The sequence below is a fragment of the Sinocyclocheilus grahami genome, unplaced genomic scaffold (genome assembly GCF_001515645.1).
Source record: "Sinocyclocheilus grahami isolate Dianchi unplaced genomic scaffold, SAMN03320097.WGS_v1.1 scaffold133.1, whole genome shotgun sequence".
Taxonomy (NCBI): domain Eukaryota; kingdom Metazoa; phylum Chordata; class Actinopteri; order Cypriniformes; family Cyprinidae; genus Sinocyclocheilus; species Sinocyclocheilus grahami.
In genome coordinates this window covers 1,052,047-1,074,814 of record NW_015505312.1, presented here as the reverse complement: position 1 = coordinate 1,074,814, position 22,768 = coordinate 1,052,047, and the positions used below count along the sequence as shown (strand labels likewise).

Genomic DNA, 22,768 nt, shown 5'->3' with positions numbered 1-22,768 from the left:
TAATATTATTTTATAATGTATCTGACAATGGTTTGCTAGATTTGACAACAATGTTTTGATTCTTTGATTCTTGATATATTGCTAGATTTTACATTTCTGAAACTTCCCTGTAATCATTTCTAAATAATTAATAACTTTTAGCCTTGCAATTGAATTAACCTGCATCTTATGCTATTTGATTGTTTACATGTTGCTCACCAATGCTGTACTTTGTATCCAAGTCAAATCTAGAGGGCAGATACCTACAGTTTGTTTTCTAAAATCACTAAAAGCTTCAGTGCTTCAACTATAGTGTGATTTGTTAAAAAATTAAATAACATTTTCCTTAATGATTGACCTGCTTGTTTTATTTTTTGTCAGAATAATAAATGTAAAGCCATTTTAAACAAATTGTGTGCAATACACCTGCTGCATTCCAGTGATTAGTTTTTTTCTATGGGGCTGGAGGCTTCTGGAAAGGACCTCGACTGCAGTGGCACATCAGTTGCCTCGAGTTGCTGGCAATACTGTATTCAGTTTCGGTGGGAGCTTAATCATGCAGCAGACATGCTCTCACAACCGCACACTGGAAGAATGGAGACTCCATCTCCAGGTGGTCAAGCTGATATGTAGTCGATTCGGAGGCACCCAGGTAGACTGGTTTACTTCCCGCAAGTTCTTCCACTGCCCACTCTTCTACTCCCAGACCGAGGGGACCCCTCAGCATGGATGCACTGCCACACAGCTGGACCTGGGGCCTACGGAAGTATGCATTTCCCCCAGCGAGCTTCCCAAGATCAGGGATGACGAGGAGCAGGTATTGATGGTTGCGCCCTACTGGGCCACCTTGACGAATCCCACCAGCCCCTCCCTGGCGAAGGAAGGACCTTCTCTCTCAGGGATAGCGCACAATTTGGCACCTGTGTCCAGATCAGATACAGTTATGGAGGAGTCAGATGTTAAGCTAGATGACATAATAAACTTTGACAGAACAACTGACCTATCACAAAGACCCGCCCCCCTTAGTTACTGTTGCTATGTCTGACAAGTCATGCCGCTCTCATACTACATATCATGTTCTCACGCAGTAAAAAGTACATCGCAGAGCAAAGAGGAAACTTACACGCTGACAGACAAGACAGAGCAGGTTACTTATAGTATGAAACAAAGTCTTCTTAGCTTTCAAAAAAACTCCTTGTATGGGCACTTCTCCCAGAAGAGCATGTCCACGTGCACATCGACCAGGGCTGCGTTTCCCAAAAGCATTGTAAGCCTAAGCTGATTGTAGCTCCGTTGGTTTTAATGGGTCTACGATGTACTTAAACTTACGATGCTTTTAGAAAACGCAGCCCAGAGTGAGAGCAAGAGCTTGCCCATCAACGCGCTTCATTCAGCAGCATTGCATGGGACTTGCTCGGGAATGTCTCCAAAGAAGTGTGTTTTTGGTTGTAAGAGAAAGATAACCTTGTTCAGCTTCCCAAAGAACCCAGCGTTACGTAAACGGTGGATGCAGTTTGTTTTTCTGGGGCTGCAATGGAGTTTTGCAAGTGTGTTTGTTGACGAACGTTTTATAAACAAGGCCCAGTTCGACGCTGGATTTGCACATTGTTTGATACTGAAAGATGGAGCTGTCCCAGCTATAAAAGATCCCGGTCATGATTCAGAACTGCAGATGGTAAGTCAAACGGAGTCAATGGTCTGTGTTTTTTTTGTGTGTTTTTCAATTGGCTCTCAAGTGCTAGTCACTCTTTAGTGCTAGGCACATAACTAACAGATGGGTAAGTAACTCACGAAGAATGAAAAACCTTTTACAGGTTTAGATGCAATACCAACACTAATTTCACTGTTTAATTATTATAATTATTATGATAAATGCAAAAGATTTAGCATGAGCAAAGAGTGCTAGCCTCAAATCTACTGTGAATCCTGATCTTGAATTTGGGAAATTGAAATCTTTTACCCATTGTTTTTCACAGCTGAGTGGGAAATTATCATCTAGTCTCAGGCTCGATTTCATCATGTTTTTTTACAAAGGTTCAATGACATGAGAAACTGGTCATTTGACATTTCTAGGATTTCTAGGACAATGGTTTTTAGCAATTGCCATTTGCTAATGGGCTTTGGTCAATACTAGCAATTTTTAGGGTTTAACAATGTAACCGCTATTTCATAACCCGTTTTCGACAAAATATTTTAAAAAGGTTTTGGGAGACGTCCCTGTTCACTGCCCCGCCACCAGGAGACGTTCTGTGTTAAGGGGCGAAACGTCAATGAGCGGTGGTCCCCAGCTGAAGACCCTGCAGAAAACCACGTGGTATGCGGTCAGGTTTAGGCCTGCCTCAGGGAAGAGGACGCCCCTGCCATGCATAGTCCACCATAGGCACCGTAGGAGGTGCGACAGGCCTAAGGTCCAGCAGAAAGACCACCTCGCTGTAATGAATAATAAAGGCGTATTTAAATCAGTGGAACTAAGAGTTACAAACCAAAACCTAACAGTTCACAAAGAATTGAGGGGAATTATCAACTAAAGTGTTTTTTATTGAAGAGTATATTTCATTTGTTATTTGGATTTGTCATTTTCCATTTTCAAACTGTAAGGATCCACCCGCCAAACCCAAAAAGCGGAATCCAGCGGCCTGGTCGAAGGTTTAATGCGTATCCGGTCTTTTACTTGCACTTCTGAATTTATCAGGACTTAGTTTCAATTTTGTCTAGCTCCGTGTTCAATCTGACTCCAATTTCACGTGATCAGTTTTAATTAGAAATATTGCTTTGAAATATTGCCTAACTTTAATGATCACAAATATTAATTTAGATATTTGAATATTTCGGACTCACTATACTTTCAATTATCCGTTCACTGGGGACCTAATGTCTCTTTTAAGTCTCACGCTGGCCTTTACGTGGATCTTACGATCACAAACTCGCCAGTCTGATGCTAGTCAGAGGGTGTAGGTAGACTAATACCTATTTTGCCTGCCGCCTACTGCTTGCTTATTACAAAAAGTGTAATTCACTTAGTCCTTTCCCGTACAACTTGCTAACATCGGTGATAGACAGAAATCAGAAGGTCTCCGATGACGTGCCGACTGCTCCTATCATTCAGAAGCCTTCAGTTTGATCTATCCTGGCCGTAGATTTGCGGTAACAAAAGCCTCCTTACAGTTTACTAGTCATAATGATTTTAGGAGAGTTCAGAATAAATCAAATATAACATTTTATTTGTCAGGTAAAATTGTATCATGCCACTTACATAATGCAACAATTAGAAGCCAATTTAGAAAGGATAATGCAATTGTGAATCACATTGGGAATCGTGGTACTCGTGGTACGTAGTACTTGTGGACATTATATGTGTGGACATTACCCTTGTTTTCTTTCAGATTGTGGTGTAGCGGATGTCTGACCAACTGCTCATGATGATCACTCTTTTCATGCTAAAGGAACTGCTCAGCTCTTGTCTGCTGATATGTTGAGTTTACTGGATGGGGCAAATGTGAGCATGTCTGAGAACTCTGATGTTGGTAGAAAGCGCAGAGACCTACAGGTTTGCCTGGACCGTTTGACCGCTGCCCAGGAAGCACTTAGCGATTTTATTTGAGGGATCTATTGACTAGAGGATATTATCTGAAAATACATTTAATGTGTCTGATGATAATTTTAAAATGAATTAAATTTTAAACTCTCTTTAGCTTATCTTAATACATTTTGATATGTTATCTTAGCAAGTCAATTGACCTGCATTTTATGCTGCTTCTGGTAAAACACAAATACATTTGTTTTATTAAAATAAAATCCTTAGTAGTTATGAATATAAAATCCATAGAATAGACAGTTGAGTACATAGTGCATAGTAGGCTGCAGTTGTGTCATTTCGACACAACTAGTGCATTTTAGCTTCAAAGTGTAGTAAGGGAGACTCCCTGGACCCCTTCCTGTTTGCATATCGGTCCAACCGCTCGACCGATGACGCCATCGCCACTGCCCTCCACTCAGCACTCACACATCTGGACAAAAAAGACTCCTATGTCAGAATGCTTTTCAAAGACTTCAGTTCAGGAAGTACATTTTAGATGCTACTTAACACTTTTGTTGGTTAACATTAATGACACGGATAGGTACTTAATTAGGAATGCTATCCCTTTAAGACGGAAGGCATGCATGTAATACTGACACACATTCAGTTAATCGACATCGATTTGTGACTCCAGGGAAAAACGGGACGTCTGGTCACCTTATCCCTAACCCTTCGGGTGCTGAGGCCATTGTTTCAGATCGCTAGTTCGCGTTTTGATAGCCTATCAATCCACCGCGGCTGCCATACAGAGATTAGATATGCAAACGCCCCTTATCCGATTGCAATCCAATGACAGGGACGCACATTTTGAAGGACAAGACAGTAACCTATAGGATGTAGCCTATTTTGAATGTCCGGTAGTTCTCAAATAACATTATAGTCCCGTCTCGTCTAGTTAACGAAGATGCGGCATACATTTCGTCATAGTTTTTTTATAATCTCATCAGATATTAGTTTTAGCTCGTCAACGTCTCGTCTTAGTCACAGAAAAAATGTTCGTTAACGAATATTTGTCGTTGTCATCTTCGTTGACGAAATTAACATAGCATATTATGTCATAGCAATGAATACACTACATAACAGAATGCAGATAAAGTGCGCAAATTACAAGATATTTGACTAAGATGGAACAATGTTATCAAACATGCTTAAATTGCATAATGAATAGTCTGTGACAGACTCAGATCATGTCACTGAACTGATCATACTTACAAGGGTTGCCAACCGGAAAACCTGTCTGCAATGAAAAAAAAAAAGCAGGATGCCTTGAACAATTTGGTCCATCTTGTCAAATGGGTCTGCCTAGGACCCAAGTGATAGTCTTTTATAATTTTAGCAGATAGTTTTCTGTTACAGTTTGTTAACACTACTATAGTCTGCTGAACTGTATGCAGGAGTTCTCTGTATTAACCTGACCAATACATTAAGCTTAAAAAATACATTTTGCAATGTGTGTTACAGTCCAGAATGAGCTGGCAAAAAGAGGGTAGGAATATGTGATGAGCTCATCACGTTAGAGGTCATGTCACCAAGTGTGTGATCGATCTTCCTGGAAATGCCAGAGTCCCAGTAAACAGACAACCAGAGGATAGTGAACAGGTGGGTCATATAATCTGATTTTGCACACTACATTCTGTACCATACTTATCCCGTTTTAAAACTTCATGTCTTGTCTTTATGTCTTGTAGATCAAATGTCTGATCATAAAATACAATATATTGACAAGCGAGAGACTATTAACAAATCTAAATATTGGATCACTGGGTAATATGAGCCTGTATTTAGAGAACTATGAACAATATAACTATTTCAATCATGACAACTCTCTGAAAGGATTGATACATTTTTATTCATGTAAAATAGAATGTGCATAAGTTTGGTCTTGGAGGACTAGATGTACTACGTTGCTGCGGAGCAAGTAAACTTGCTTCAGCTAAATTCTCAGATCATAAAATAAAAGGAACATGCTGCTGCTAGAGAGAGAGGACGATCCCCGTAGCAGATCTAGGCAGGTGGTGCTGGGAAGGTGGCGGGCTAATAGGAGGATATACATTGCGCGCAGACATGCCATATGCATACATCTGGATTATATAGGCACACAGTAATGAGTATGGGAACCCGATTGGCTGAGAACATTGAATTGAATGAACCAATTAGAGCGCAAATAGAGTTTCATGGCTCAACTAATCATGTATTCAGGAGGCACCCATTTATCTGTCTGTGACTGAGAGATACCTAATGCTCAAAATTGCATGTCTTCTTTCTACATATGAAAGAGTTTCCATAATTGGCATTTAAAATTATGTCAAAGCAAATTTATCCTGGTGAATAAATTAAGGATATTCTGTCAAATTTATGTCATCAGAGAAGGAATTTCAATCCAGAGTGGAAGTACATTTTAGATTTTGATTAAAAATTACCAAGACAAACCAATTTTTCTGTTAATTAATTTTCACAGATTAACTGTTGACTTTAAGACTAGCAATGTGCGCTATCAAAGTCAATAGTGACACTGGCCTGGATATACTTCTTTTTCTGCTTTCCGCTCCATCTCACGCACAGCCGTGTCCACACAGCTTTCAAAGTAAACTGCGGATGAGATGTGTGCGTAAGGACAAGTTTGTTTAAAGGACATTCGTTTAAAAAGCAAACACACATGAACATTTGACTGCACATCACCTTTTGACATTATCGATACTGCTATCGACTGGTTATGGCGTTATTTTAATGACAAATGTCGAGAGCGCATTATTGTAGCGCGAAAGCACATTAATATAATGCGCGAGCGCGAATCTCTCCACTCGCGCGAGGATTTCCTTTGCTCTCGCACAAAACCGGACACTCAGATACAAGCTGCTCTCGCCCGGAGGGAGTGCGCGCGCTTAAAACGTGTCTCTCCTCTCACTCAAACTGTGTCCTGTGCGCTCTCAAATCTCTCTGTGCTCATGCACTATTATGGGAAGCGAAACAACCCAAATGTGGGATGAAACGGCGCGGTATTCAAGTGTTCGCGCCGCGCTGACCTGTCACAGGCGCGGCTCAGTGGACCGACTCGACAGCGCAGAGGACGTGTTTACTAGCGCCACCGAGCTGACAGCGCGGCGCGGATCAGTTACAAAAGCGCAGCGCTAACATTACTCTTCTTCTTCTTCATGTTTTAAGGCTGACTTTAAGACTAGCAGTGTGCGCTATCAAAGTCAATAGTGACACTGGCCTGGATATACTTCTTTTTCTGCTTTCCGCTCCATCCAGGGGCGTAGCCATCATTTAAAAAGTGGGGGGGACATGTCCCCCGCGTCCCCCGCGTAATCTACGCCCCTGGCTCCATCTCACGCACAGCCGTGTCCACACAGCTTTCAAAGTAAACTGCGGATGAGATGTGTGCGTAAGGACAAGTTTGTTTAAAGGACATTCGTTTAAAAAGCAAACACACATGAACATTTGACTGCACATCACCTTTTGACATTATCGATACTGCTATCGACTGGTTATGGCGTTATTTTAATGACAAATGTCGAGAGCGCATTATTGTAGCGCGAAAGCACATTAATATAATGCGCGAGCGCGAATCTCTCCACTCGCGCGAGGATTTCCTTTGCTCTCGCACAAAACCGGACACTCAGATACAAGCTGCTCTCGCCCGGAGGGAGTGCGCGCGCTTAAAACGTGTCTCTCCTCTCACTCAAACTGTGTCCTGTGCGCTCTCAAATCTCTCTGTGCTCATGCACTATTATGGGAAGCGAAACAACCCAAATGTGGGATGAAACGGCGCGGTATTCAAGTGTTCGCGCCGCGCTGACCTGTCACAGGCGCGGCTCAGTGGACCGACTCGACAGCGCAGAGAGGACGTGTTTACTAGCGCCACCGAGCTGACAGCGCGGCGCGGATCAGTTACAAAAGCGCAGCGCTAACATCTCTTTTCTTCTTCTTCATGTTTTAAGGCAGGTGGAATCCAACGTTAAGGTGCATTACCGCCACCTACTGTGCGAACATTACTCTCCGCATTTTTTTTCCTGCACATAACATAATGAAGATCAGTATTAAGTTATTACATTTCTTTTGCTAACCTTTCTACTACATGTAAACAGTTGTACTTTGAAAAACTGCAAATACACGAACTTCTGCGGAGAGTAATGTTCGCACAGTAGGTGGCGGTAATGCACCTTAAGGTTGGATTCCACCTGCCTTAAAACATGAAGAAGAAGAAGAGAAGAGAAATGTTCGCGCTGCGCTTTTGTAACTGATCCGCGCCGCGCTGTCAGCTCGGTGGCGCTAGTAAACACGTCCTCTCTGCGCTGTCGAGTCGGTCGCGCCGCGCGAACACTTGAATACCGCGCCGTTTCGTCCCACATTTGGGTTGTTTCGCTTCCCATAATCCCTGCAGAGTACAGCTCCAACCCTAATTAAAACTCACCTGCCTGTAGCTTTCTAGTAACCCTTCAGACCTTGATTAGCTTGTTCAGGTGTGTTTGATTAGGGTTGAAGCAAAACTCTGCAGGGCTGTGGCTCTCCAGGACCGACGTTCGCCACCCCTGCACTATAGATATGATGTAACGCCCCTGTGGACTGTTTATTGTGGTTTCTTCCCCCTTTTGTTGGTTTAGCCCGTACTAATCATTAGTTAATTACCCTCATTGTGCTCACCTGTCTGCCACTAATTATCCACCCTATATCAGTTCCTGTCTGTCTGGGCCAAACTGTGTCCTGTGCACTCTCAAATCTCTCTGTGCTCATGCACTATGAATTATTTTTGCACCTGAATCTTAAATCTTATGATTTAAGACAGAACTATTTAGATATGGGTCACTATTCCCTAAACCGATACTTACGATTTGGAGACCAAATATAACACTATAATGAATTTTTCATATTTGCCATAACATTACTACATTCTATTCTATTCTATGGGTTTAATGCATTTGCAGACAATGTAATTACATGTAACTGTCATATAACTGTATATTCACTGTTTCAGAGGAGAGTGCTATTGGATGTGTAGCTAATATTAAGTGGATTTTCATGAAAAAAAATCAGAACTGAAAACAAACGCTGGATTAAAAAAAAAAATCTCCCAATAAATGTCCAAACAGCGATGCTATTAGAGCATTTATTGTATTATATCTTGCATCATTTACATCTATTTTTACATTTGATGTTGATTTGAGGAGTTGTTACTTTTTATTGCCCTCATATCAATTGAGAATTTATTGCAATGATTTTAAATTCAGTTGAGGTATCTGGCATATTATGACATAACATTGATGTTTTATATGAAGTTTTTAGAGCCATAGGCTATAATATGTTGTTTTTAGATAAATTGCTCAGAGACCAACCAGTTGGACAGAGGTTATATGTACTAATCATCCAAGCACCCAATTCCTAACCATTTCTATAGACTACATTTCATTAACTTTGCTAAATATTATTAAACAGGAAAGAAATGAAAGATCCATCTTTGATTGGCAAAAGAATTCCAGGTTCAGTTCACTCAGCCAATTAGATTTCACGTAGTATTTTCATCGGTCAGTTGTGGAGGTCTGATTAGTTTAGGCTTTATTAATATAGCACCTTTTAAAACAGTGTATACAAAGTAGCCTACTTTACAAAGAGGTGCATATGTGCATTCGCAGAAAATATCAAAATACAAACATAAGAGATATAGTAAAACAAAGTAGCTACAATAACAAGTTTGTTAAAACAAAAATTTGAAAAAATCAAGGAGAGGCCCTGCAAAAATCTGTTTTGAGATTACTTTTTAAAATTGCACAATGTTTTGACAATGTTTAATTCAGGTGCGAAAATAATTCATATGTCACGACGGTGTGTGGAGGCAGGCAGGACGACAAGGATTCCAAGAATGACTTTTAATGTAGACACAACAAGGCAGATTCAGGCAGGTAAGACACACACACACTCGGGGTAACATTCACAATAACTGACAACTAAAGCTCAGACAGACAGGAACTAATATAGGGTGGATAATTAGTGGCAGACAGATGAGCACAATGAGGGTAATTAACTAATGATTAGTACGAGCTAAACCAACAAAAGGGGAAGAAACCACAATAAACAGTCCACAGGGGCGTTACATTACTCCCCCCTTCCGGAAGGTGCGTCCTCGCACCGTAGAAACAGAGGGAGGGGGACTAGGAGGAGGACAAAGCAGTGGATGTGAGATGGTGACAGGGGAAGGCAAAGGTGTTTTTTACACTACCATTGAGAAATTTTAACCAAACTATGTTACAGACTTTTCATTAAGACCCTAAATCATGTCAACTTGAGGAAAATGGGCATCCTATGACCCCTTTAAGTGCTGAGTTCTGCATGCTCACAAATTATAAATACGAGATTCAATGTGCAGTGTAGAGAGCTTCATTGATTATAACAGAACATTGTGAGTTTTCACTGAACTAGTGACTAGATTAGTGACAGCGTTTTAGTGATTATAAAGGGAGTGCTCTTTGTGTCATACCGATGGACTGGGCAAAAAAATTATGTCAAAATAGAAAAGCACCCTCTTCAGTAATTTGATTTCTGGAATTTGGATTAAAAATAAATTACTAAATTCTAAAAATGTAAAAGAACAAAAATTGTGCATTACATTTAAAATCCTGTGAAAATAGGGGGAACTGCAGCACCTCTACTTGCCGTGCCTCTGCTCAGAAAGCTCCCATGGCACATCTGGCTGGTATATTTTTATGATATTTTGATTTAACAAATGACACGTACACACTGCAGCTAAATCTGGTTGTGAATTCACCTTTTAGTGCTTATCGTGTTCTGTACACGCAGAGTTCAGTAATTTACAAGAGTGACAACCACAATCTACAGGTGAATTGACTCCCGAACAATTCAGGTAGTGACATCTGCATTTACAGTAATTCTATGCAGTGTGTATATAATATTCAAAATGAATAACTAGTTGTTAATGATGTATATAAATGTGTATCAGTGTTGTGTCTTTTCTGTATGTGCAGAGCAAGAAATTACAGGGTACGTTTTGACTCAGTGTTGTCTGATCTTGCTCGAAAAAAAAACAGGCTAATAAGAACAGGCTAATGATAAACTCCTATCCAAACACTTTACCTTGGAAATAAGTCACATACCAAAATAATGCTACCTGCACCTGCCTACTTTATTAACTCCATATCTCCATATCTCAAGATGCTTCATAATCTTCACTTATAACATAAGTGGACATGGCAACACTTCAAGAGTGTGCTCTGCAAAGCAGACTTCCAAACGCAATACCAAATGTGCAAGATGCAAAACATTGGTATGGACACTGGTATCAGTCACTGCAGTTTTCGAGTGTGAGTTCCGTTGCATACACACACAAAACTATTATTTAGGGGATTAATTTAGGTTACTTAATTTAAGGGAATAGGGCAGTGGTTCTCAATTCTAGACCTGGGACCCCCTGCTCTGCACATTTTGCATGTCTCCCTTATTTAACACACCTGAATGAGATCATCAGCTTGTTAGAGGAGAGAGCCATGAACTGAACTAACGAGCTGATGATCTCAATCAGGCGTGTCAAATAAGGGACACGTGCAAACACGTGCATGTCCAGAGCAGGGGGTCCCCAAGACTGGAATTGAGAACCACTGAACTAGGGGACTACATTAGTAGCCTTAGGGGCTGTTTACACCTGGTCACTTCATGCGTTTTGTCTGATCGGATAGCTATCCGATCGTGAAAAGATCAGGTGTAAATGCCCTCCGAAACGCATTCGAGACAGATATAAATCCGATCGCTCAAACCACTTCAGGAGGTGGTCTGCTGCATTCCAGACGAAACTGGACCAGTGTAAATGCATCTGGTTGTTGAAACCACATATGGTGTGAGAGCGTGTTATAGCTAGGCTATATGACATTATAGTCAGATATGTTTTTGAAATTTATTAACTTTTTCCAACTTCAAATTATGTCCCCAAAGGAAAACTTTGACAACATCTGTTTTAACTAAAAAGAAACATTTCTCAGTTTGTACTTGTACTAAAAAGTTGTGCAGTATGGGATGATATTAGACTCTAAATGATTAATAGATGCACGCACAATTTTTTATGTACCGCATACATTTTATAAATGTATCTTACTAACCACAAACAAATACCTTTCAATTTGAGTCTGTGGAATTCAGGATTAAATGATTGTGCAGCGATTTGTACAAATACAGACATGTTTGTGAATAAAAATGTTCTGTTCTGCATTAATATATCATAAATTGCTCATGCAAAAAGGGATCCGTGCATGTGTATCAGGTGACACACGTGCATTAATTGACGTCTAGTTCGAGTCTATCTTTTTCGGTTCATTTGGATTTTGAGACTTCATTTTCGCAGTTTACAGCATTTCACGTCCCCCCCCACACACAACTACCAACGAACAAGGCCCAGTGCAATTCATTAACATGTACACGATTTGAAAAATTTGCAAATGCGCGTCACTACACCGAGTTAAGATTTACATTAATATGCAGCATTTTGTTCAAACAGAGACATATTTGTGAATGCAAATGTTATAGTTTGTATTAAAGTATCATAATTTGTGAATGTAGCGATTAAAATGTGCATTTGTGGATCAGGTGACGCGCGTGCATTAATTCGCGTCTCTCCTGAGTCGATTCTATTTGAATTTTGAGACTTTCGTTCCGCCCTTTTAGCCTTGCCCAATCCACACACACACAATCAGCGACCACTAGATGGCACTAGCCTCAATCACTCTATTTAAACAAAATGCCGCATATTAAGTTCTTTTAAGCTTTGCTACTGTTCATAATGTATTTTGGTCGGCACCAGCATATTTGTATAGTAAGCCTGATGATGACATCATTCAGTGGCATTCTAATATTCACAATTCTTGGTGCGCAATGTACTTATTATTTTCATACATGATTTTGAGGAAACTCCACAACACACAAAATGCTTTATCAATGCTTTTATTGATTCAATTAATGTTTTAGAGAAGGAATAGGAAAGATTGAATAAAAGATACAAGTTTAAAGGGATAGTTCTTATATATTCTTACCATGAAAATTATGGCCCATTAATGCCATAATGCCATATGGCCCATTAATGCCTGTATGTACAATCACGTAACTATGGAGTAGGACGACTGCATGTGATCTTGCATCTTTTTTGCACAAACAAAGTCAAGAAATGATGAACATGTCAGATCGTTCCAGCACTGGTTAGCTGCAGGGTGGAAAAATTAATTTATTCTGATCATTATAGTGGTGTGAGAGTCCAAATAAAATATTATGTTCAAACCATTTTATGTTACAATATGATATGACATTATAGGATAAATAATTATTGAAAGTATTAATAAAACCAATGCATTCTTACAGCTATGGGCCAGCTCCAGGCAGTTCTCTGCATCTCCTGCATTGTTGGGTTCTCCAGAGCACCAGCTGGTGTAATTAAAGGGACTTCCATCACTCCAAATCCACTGTCCTTCCTAATGAGTGAAGAGAGTCATTACAAAGTACTGAAGGACTACAGAAAGAAGGTAATTAGTTTAGCTTTTAAGTCAAACAATCCTTTTCCTCATGTTTATCCCTTTAGGCCATGCTACAAAAGTCATCTTTTTCAAAAAAAGGCAGAGCAACTTACTTGTTCACCATCCTGAGCGCCAACCCAAAAACGTGTGTAAGAAGGCACCAGGCTCAGCAGATGATCATTGTCCAATTTATTATGCACAGATGCAAGATTTGCATCATAAGTTTGACAGAATCTCTAAAGAGACAGATTTTACATTGTCAATCCACAATCAATTTATGTATTCATTTAAAACAAAGGGGTAACACTTTATTTCGATAGTCCACTTTAGACAGTCTATTAACAGTAAGTAACTTTGCAACTACGTCAACTAGCAGTTAGTAGAGTATTAGTAGACTGTCAGCTTAATATCTTCTGACACTTTCTTTGTCAACTTATTCTACTAACCCTAAACCTACCCTAACAGTCTACTCTGAGAGTTAGTAGACATGTAGATGCAAATTAATGAGAATTAGTTGACATGTAGTTACAAAGTTACTTATAGTTAGTAGAATGTCTAAAGTGGACTATCGAAATAAAGTGTAACCAGCAAAGGTCTGGTTGATTATTTGCTTTGTCATATTTATTTGCAGAAAATTATGTTTTAGCTAACTAACTAACTAAATAAATAGAAATTTATTGCAGTCTTACAACACATTACCTCCGCAGTGATCCAGTTAAATGGCTCAGAGAAGTACTTGTAACATTTCACTCCAAAATGTGTCCATCCATTGGGGCATTTTTCATCTAAACAATACATAAACTTTAGGGTTCTTTTAATAAACACAGTATATAGTCTTCACACACAGCAGAAACCTCAGTAATCATGACAAAATTCAGTTCAATCATATTGTACATTTCCCGTCCACCCTTTTGTAGTGAAGCCTCTCAAAGATTTGGCACAACACAGAATGACTTCAAATATTTAAATCTGGAATAAAAAAAAAAATTTTTTTACAATGGTAAATGTATTGGTTACCTTCTGCATTAATCGTGAAATAAATAGTGAAAAGAAGCAGAAGACGTCTCAGCACTGCCATAATGAACCTGAAAATTAATAAGCACTGCTTTATAAAAAAAACACTAAGATAATTTAAGTATGAATTGTTATTCAGCAGGTCGATGTGCCAAAAACTCACCTTGGTTTTCAGATCGTTGCCTTCGGACATTCAGTAAAGATTCCATGAAGCTCCAGAAAGAGCCCTGCTTTTATACTTGACGTAATGTCAAGTGTGTTTAAGTCACGAGGATGATACTTATATTGTACACAAACTGTAAACTGGATACTGTAGATAAATAATCACTAAATTTATATTTCATTAAGTATGAGAAGATATCATCTGTAAACAACTCTCTGTTTGGAGATGGGGTCTGTTTGTTCAATACAAAAGGAACAGATCTAAGATAATGAGTTTACAGAAAAACCAGCAAGACCAGCAAGACCAGCAAAGCTTTATCAATACAAAGAGTCATAAGTGACAGTCACTGATAATGGAGATAATATTATTTGTTAATGCCAAATGTTTAAGTTTCAATGTTTTAAAATATGAAAAATGTGTTGGCACACAATTCATAACCAAGAGTTATGAATTGTGTGCTGCAACACATTTTGTATTATGTTTTTGTCCTTCTGTTAATCCAAAAGTTTTTGACAGTTTTTGGCCCGTAACATCTGAAGAATTGGTGAAGATTCAGTGAATGCTTTAAAGGGGTCATATGATGCGATTTCAAGTTTTCCTTTCTCTTTGGAGTGTTACAAGCTGACTGTGCATAGATAAGATCCCTGAAGTTGCAAAGACTAAAGTCTCAAAACCAAAGAGATATTCTTTATCAAAGTTAAGACTCTGCCACGCCCCCCTAAAACGGCTGGTTCTAACACGCCCCCACATATCTACCTCACTATGTGGAAATATTTGCATAATGCGGCCCAAATGTTCACGCAAAGAAAGAAAGCGTGGTTTCAGGAACAGCAGTTAGTTTTGAAGCAGCCATGTCAGGGAGACAATGTGTGTTTCTAGGCAAAAGCAAAAGCACTTTATTTGGCCTTCCGAAAGTAGATGCATTTAGAAATCTTTAAAGGGGTCATCAACAGAACAGCAATGCATTTTATGGACGACCGTTTCGTGAACCTAGGAGAGGAGGTAATTCTGACTTTGCTATGACAATCTGGCGTTTCTGAATCAGCCTCTGTTTTGTTGTTAGTTTAAGTATTTGCTATTGACTGTTCAAATGCGGAGTTTTGCGCATCGTGTGTGTGTGTGCGCGCGCGCGAGCGAGAGAGAGAGAGGGAGAGCGCGAGAGAGAGAGCGAGAGAGAGAGAGGGAGCGCGAGAGAGCGAGAGGGAGAGAGGGAGAGGGAGAGGTAGAGAGAGAGAGCGCGAGAGGGTCACATCACAGTGGAGTCAGCTGTCTTAACCGTGGCTTGTGTAATGAAAACACATACCAGCTTCATCACTGTGTCTGTCACGCGACTCTGTTCCCCTTTCGGACTCTGTCTTTACATTTATTTTGAAAGATGAAGCTCGCGATTATGGTAAGGGACGTTACATTTCCGACGAGTGCTTGCGGTGTTCGGCCAATCACAATGCACTGGGTCAGCTGGCCAATCAGAGCAGACTGCAGAAGGAGGGACTTTGTAGAAAATGAAGAGTTTGAGAGAGGCGGGGCATAGAGGACCTACAATAATGTACAGTATTTGAAAAATAATGTGTTTTTTGAACATTAAACCATGTCAACATATTCTGTTACACCAAATACACAAAATAATGATCTTTAAAAAAAAGCATCATATGACCCCTTTAAGACAAGTTTGAAAGAGTATATTTTTACCAAAATTCAAAATGGTACATTGAAAATATGGAGTTTGAATGACAGACCCTTCATGGGAACTTGTTGACAGCACAACGATAGTTTGTAAATAACATGTTCTAACAGGCCTTGATAAAGTAAGTGCACGGTTGCATAAAGCACCCAAGTGTAATTTTCCCTTAAGATCGCCCTTAAGTTTCCCTTACACTTAAGGGTGTTGCATAAAATATTCCTTAAACGTTACTTAAGGGTTTCTTTAGGTGAAACGTCGTGAACCCTTAGAATTTAAGTATCCCTTAAAACCCATTAACTGTTGCATAAAGCCCCTTAACTGTCATTTTCCTAACTATAACATAAGGTTTGGAAAATGTCACCTTAAGTGATACACAAAAGTCTTCTACAAGACACGATCGGCTGCTTTATATGTTAAACAGATTTTAATTTAGGCATTTATTCACATAAACATTGATCAAATTACATACAGCACATAATTACCTCAAACGTGAGTGTTTCTGAACTAGTGTAATACATTTTAATCTTTTATTATCTGTTGCCTGTGTTGTTACTGTTGTCATTGTGTGTGATTTTAAATTAAAAAAAAACATTGAGTTCATTTAACCTGGCAGTAGGCCTATAGTAAATTTCAAACAATATTTGAATTAAATAAAACTGTCCACCATGTTTATTGATATATTACCTGATAATGTATGTATGTATGTCCTACTGTATAAACAACAATCGTTTTAGAGCAATTTGTTGTAGCCACTTACCCTGTAACTTAAATTACAGTCAAATACAACGGTTGTATTTACCCTGAAACTACATGAAGCCAACTGTTGTATTTACCCTGTAACTACATGGAGCAAGGCAGGAACAAGTTGGACTTAAGCACAGAACAAGTGTATATTTTGCACCGTAATTACAGAGAAAAATATTGCACTAGTTTTAATTTAAATTGTTTGATGGCCAATTTAAACCCTCTACTTTTTTTTTTGCTATAAAAAACATCACAGTATACATCCACTGAAATACAAATGTTGTATCATGTTTTTTTTTTCTGCGAACAGCTGGAACGAGGTAAGCTTGTTTTACGCTGCATTGAACCTTGGTATATTATGCAAAAAAGTTATTTGGTGATAGTGGTGTTGGGAAGTTGCTGGTGTGACTCAGCTGAGATCGACGAATAAGCTTTCATAAGGTAAGTAGACTCGTGAATTAAAATAAATCATAGCAGAAACTAATTTCACTTTCAATTAACTAATTTCACCAGATGTCCAGTTTTGTTGTTCAGTCATCTCCATTATGTAGCCTATCCTTTAGTAATACCCCATGGCAAAAAATACCTAGGCCTATAATAAAATACCAATATAAAATTATAAAAAGTATATCGTTTTTCTAAATCACTCCCAAACATAAGATTGTTGTTTAGGCCATACATACCACGTAATATTAGAATAGGTATCCCTTAGTTTCAGAATGCTTACAGTATAAATGATTTGTAATTTTACAGGTTGTTACCCCTTTATTCCCCAAACGTTGCATATTATTCCCCTTTACCTACACGGAGGTACTGAATAGATACACTATAATTACAAAAAAGTTACGCTGTAAATTCTGTTTACTTACGCTGTAAATTGCAGGCTGTAATCTAAAGCGTTACCGAATAGGTACCTGTTAAGTTTTTAAATAATTCCATTCTAAATAATTTGTATAGGCTATACAGCGGGTAAAATAATTATTGAATACATCACTATTTTTCTCAGTAAATATATTTCTAAAGGTGCTGTTGACATGAAATTTTCACTAGATGTCGGTAACAATCCAAGCAATCCATACATACAAAGAAAGCAAAACAAGTAAGTTCAGAAATTAAGTTCTGTGTAATAAAGTAGAATGACACAGGGAAAAGGTATTGAACACATGAAGAAAGGGAGGTGCAAAAAGGCATGGAAAGCCAAGACACCAGCTAAAATCTATCAGTAATTACAAAGCAATCCTGCCCCTTGTCAGTGGAAATTAATATTAGCTGGTTCAGTCCCAACTGCTGGCCTATAAAAAGGTGTCCCATGACCAAAGTGTCACACAAGAAACATTTTATGATTGGTAAAAGCAAAGAGCTTTCTTAAGCCCTTCGTAACCATATTGTTGCAAAACATACTGGTGGCATTGGTTACAGAAGGATTTCTATGCTTCTGAATGTTCCAGTGAGCAATGTTGGGGCCATAATCCGGAAGTGGAAAGAGCATAATTTCACCATAAACCCGGCCACGACCAGGTGCTCCTCACAAGATTTCTGACAGAGGAGTGAAAAGAATTATAAGAAGAGTTGTCCAAGAGCCAAGAATCACTTGTGGAGAGCTTTAGAAAGACCTGGAATTAGCATGTACAATTGTTTCAAATAACATAAGTACAATAAGTAAGTAATGCACTCAACCGCCATGGCCTGCATGCAAGCTCACCACGCAAGGCTCTATTGCTGAAGAAAAAGCATGTTGAAACTCGTTTAAAGTTTGCTGCACAACATTTAGACAAGCCTGTGAAATACTGGGAGAATATAGTCTGGTCAGATGAGACAGATGGTAAACTAGTTTTATGAAACAAAATTTCATGTCAACAGCAACTTTAGAAATATATTTACTGAGAAAAATGTTGATGTGTTCAATACTTATTTTACCCGCTGTTATCTGGTTGCTACCCCCCTTATTACCCAAACTTAACACATTGTTGCCTTATACCTACACTTACGTTCTTTATAGGTACACTATAATTACAGAAACGTACACCGTAAATTTAGTATACTTACGTAGTTCTTTGCGGGTTGTAATCTAAAGCGTTACCCACATTTTATTACATACATGACATGAAAAAAAATGAAATAATGTTCTTTAAAGGTGCCATGGATTGGAAAACTGTATTTACCTTGGCATAGTTGAATAATAACAGTTCTGTACATGGAAATGGCATAACATGAGCCTCAAACACCATTTGTGTCCTCCTTATGTAAATCTCATGCATGCAAAAGACCACAGAAAAATAGGCGAATCAGAACATAACACCGACTGTGACGTTACAGTCGGGATCACTAATAGTTACGCCTCCAACATTTGAATATACCCGCCCATGTTCTAGGCCAGGCCAGACCTGCACAGCCGAATCATCCAAGTGCAGGTATTGTGAAGAAACAAGCCAGGACAACAGCGAAAATGGCAGATCATGGAAATAAATGTTATGTTACAGGCTGTGCAGGGGATGTGAAGTGCAGGGATGGGTTGGTGTCTGTATTCAGAAAGGCACGGAAAACAAATAACGCTTTCTAATAAAATAATGCGAACCACTAAAGGGACATGGTTAGCTGCTTGCAAGCAGTAGCCTGTTACATTACAGTACATAAGATTTCACTTACCACAAACAAAGTAAGGAGAGATGACTGAGGATGATGGCGAATGATTTACAGATCCTGAGCACCACTGACAAGCATCTGATCTTGTAAAATGTGTGGTAAGTACTGCCGCTGTAGTTTACACAGATCACGTGTGATTGCAAATCTCGAAAGTGAAAGTAAAACGCGATCGTGCATTCGAAAGCAGTTTCAATGCACCGCATATTAATAGCGGCTCCCTGATGTCCGCATTTTATATACAGTATAATTGCCCAATGATATAACTGCGAGAGAAAGTATTGAAATATATATTTTCCCTGTGTTTCCTTCCTGCTGTGTGAGCTACTGAAATGAGCCACACTGTGAAACAGCCAATCAGAGCAGAGCTCAACATTATTATTTATGACCCTTCCAAATAAGGTAATAACAGACCATTTCATTCTAGGGTTGTAAATGGACGTGTAAAACCGTTTCTGCCCTTATCTAAGCCACATACCTTCTATGTAGATATCAGAGAACAATTTAAAATATTGTATCAATGCATTCTATGGCACCTTTAACTTGAACACTGAAGATTAAATATTAAACCTTTTAATATAATAGCAAAGAACTTCATTTTAAATCAACTTTTGTGTTTTTAGTAACTCTAAAATAGTTTTATCTATAGTTGTTTTTTCTTTGTTTGTGTTTTTTTTACTAGGGGTTACATATGCATAGCAATCCAATAGAATAAGACCCCAGCACCTACCTGAGCAAATATCATAAATTAGTTATTTGATAACTGTCATTAATATGACAATATTCTATAACTGTATAGAGCCATTAGGATCGATAAAAGCGCATGTTTTTGACACCGCATGCAGCTGAAATCGACCGCACACTTAGCACAGCAAATGAAACATCAACCTCAGATTTAAACAAACATGACATTGAGATTACGCCGCTGAATATAGCGATCCCCGGTTGAAATGCAAGCACGAGAATGCTTATTTCATTTAACCTGTTTTCATGCCCGTTACTATCGGTGTGTCCTCAGAGCAATTACATGCTCTAGACTAGTTCCTCATATCTTGCCCTGGAGGGCCAATGCGCTGCAGAGTTTAGCTCCAACCCTGACAAACTTACTTACCGGTGATTTTCTAATGATCCTGAAGACATTGATTAGCATGCTCAGGGGTGTTTGATTAGGGTTAGAGCTAAACTCTGCAGGAAAGTGGATCTCGTGGGTCAGATTTGAGGATGCCAGCTCTAGACTGTGTTTGCTCCAGCTGTATAAACAGACGCTAAATGCTGCTGTTAATATGCTTAATATTCGCTCCTGCTTATAAAGCCAACTGCTAACAAGACACTTAGTTTAAACTTGTTTGTGGTCGCTCATTTTTTTCATAGATTAAAAAGAGCATTCGCTTATCTTAGATGTTGATTTCAGATGTTTCCGAAGCACGCTGCAAGCCTGCAACTACTACCACAAGCATTAGCCAGCTTGTGACATGTGATAATGATGTCATTTATGTCATATTGAGTTAGATTTTCATGCCAGAACTTTGTATTTACTGTGTCAAACTATTATTATCTATCCTTTTGAGTATTGAATGTAATAAACATTTAATTAAAATGTTTGTCTCTGATGTTTAGCCTACTGTTTCTAAAGTACAACTGCGTACTTGAAGACAAAAAAGATAGACAATTACATATTTTTTAAATATTTGAAATAGTCTTCATTTGAATTACATAATTTGCATCAAATGTATTAACTCCTGTTTAACTTGCTGGTTTTCTTACTGTTTATGCTTTCTTGGCAGTTGATTGACAGCATTTCTGAATTGACTGAATGGTTCAAACTTCATCCAAGCTATTTATGTCAATGAAATGTGCCAAAGAGAAGCTCCAGACTCTAAGATGAATCTGTCTTTATTATCACTGATTTAAAGGGCATATTATTTTTTTCTAATGAACATAGTTAATTCTGCAGTTTGTGTTGTACAGCCCAGAATGAGCTGGCAGGAAAAGGGGTAGGAATATCTGATGAGCTTATCACTTTAGAGATCATGTCACCAGATGTGTGTGACCTCACACTGATTGATCTACCTGGAATCGCCCGAGTGCCAGTAAACGGACAACCAGAGGATATTGGAAAACAGGTGGGTCATATAATCTGATCTTGCACTTCATATTTACTATCAAGCTAATAACAATCCAGTTTTAAAACTGTGTCTATGTATTGTAGATAAAACGTCTGATCATGAAATATATTAACAAACGTGAGACTATAAACCTGGATGTGGTCCCTTGTGACACTGACATTGCAACAACAGAAGCCTTAAAATAGAACTCTGGGTAATGAAGCAGATGATCTGCACAACATCTAATATCTCACCAAATATCTTACAGCATGTCTGTCAGCAAATTGACTTTTTGTAAAATAACTGTTTTTCATTCTCACAGCCATTTTGACCAAGCCAGACCTCATAGACAAGGAAACAGAGAAGAGTGTTCTGGCTATTGTCCACAACAAAGTGATTCCTCTCCGCAAAGGTTACATCATGGTGAAGTGTAGAGGACAACAGCAGATCGATGATGCAATCCCTCTGGAGGAGGCAGCACAAATGGAGAGAGATTTCTTCCAAAACCATGACTATTTCAGGTTACAGACTGAAAAGAATATACTGTTTTTGCATCTATTACGGTAATTTTTCAATAATAAAATTATTATTATTATTTATTCATTTATTTATTTTATTTTATTTTTTGAACCTCATAAAGTAAAAATGTTAGGGTGGTACAGCTGTCTTGAAATCATAATGAATCCTAAAATGGCTTTTTATTAATGTGTTGCTTAATAAAATCTGTTTATCAAGCTACATTATATAAACTAAAATAAGCCACCTTGCAAAATGCCCATCTTTTCCTACAGATGCCTCTTGGAAATGGATAAAGGAACTATTAAATATCTTGCCGTCAAACTGACTCAGGATCTTGTGGATCATATCAAAGTTTCTAAATGTCTCAAATGTCATGAATATATTGAACTGCACCTTGTGGCAGGATGGATTGCGAGAGATTGAGATAAAATTGTATCTTGCCTATCTTTGTCAGAAGTCACTGCCACAGCTTCATGAGCAGATAATAAAGCAGTTGTGGAGTGTGAAGAGAGCACTTAGGGACTGTGAGGATGGACCGCCAGAAGATCTTAATGGAGCCAAAGAATTCCTCATTAAAGTAGGACCTTAAGACATCAAATCTTCTTGCTTCTGAAAATTATCATTAGGGTCCAATCTGCTGGAATCCTACAAGATGAAATGCACCAAAATATTTCTTGAACAAAATATGTATTTTGATATGAGCAGTTCCCTCCCTCCGAGAATTACAGAGGGAGGGAACTGCTCGGCTTCAGCAACTACAGAATGTTTGAGAAGATTCTGCAAGACCATGTGGCCAAACTTAAGGATCCAGCCGTTTATTTACTCATCGCCATGAAAGGTACC

The 22,768-nt window shown here is 38.7% G+C and overlaps 1 protein-coding gene and 1 pseudogene across 1 annotated transcript; one reads left to right on the top strand and one right to left on the bottom strand.

Annotated features, from left to right (window-relative positions):
• LOC107590819 (interferon-induced GTP-binding protein Mx2-like) overlaps nucleotides 1-22,768 on the top strand; it is a 45,680-nt pseudogene that overhangs the window by 21,945 nt on the left and 967 nt on the right.
• On the bottom strand, nucleotides 12,617-14,262 carry LOC107590821 (galactose-specific lectin nattectin-like). The gene is made up of 6 exons (XM_016279737.1): nucleotides 14,237-14,262; nucleotides 14,077-14,144; nucleotides 13,759-13,844; nucleotides 13,173-13,295; nucleotides 12,906-13,017; nucleotides 12,617-12,752 (listed from the first exon to the last, which is right to left on the bottom strand). Exons 2-6 carry the CDS (start codon nucleotides 14,135-14,137, stop codon nucleotides 12,649-12,651), a joined length of 486 nt encoding a protein of 161 aa, XP_016135223.1. The 5' UTR covers nucleotides 14,138-14,144; nucleotides 14,237-14,262; the 3' UTR covers nucleotides 12,617-12,648.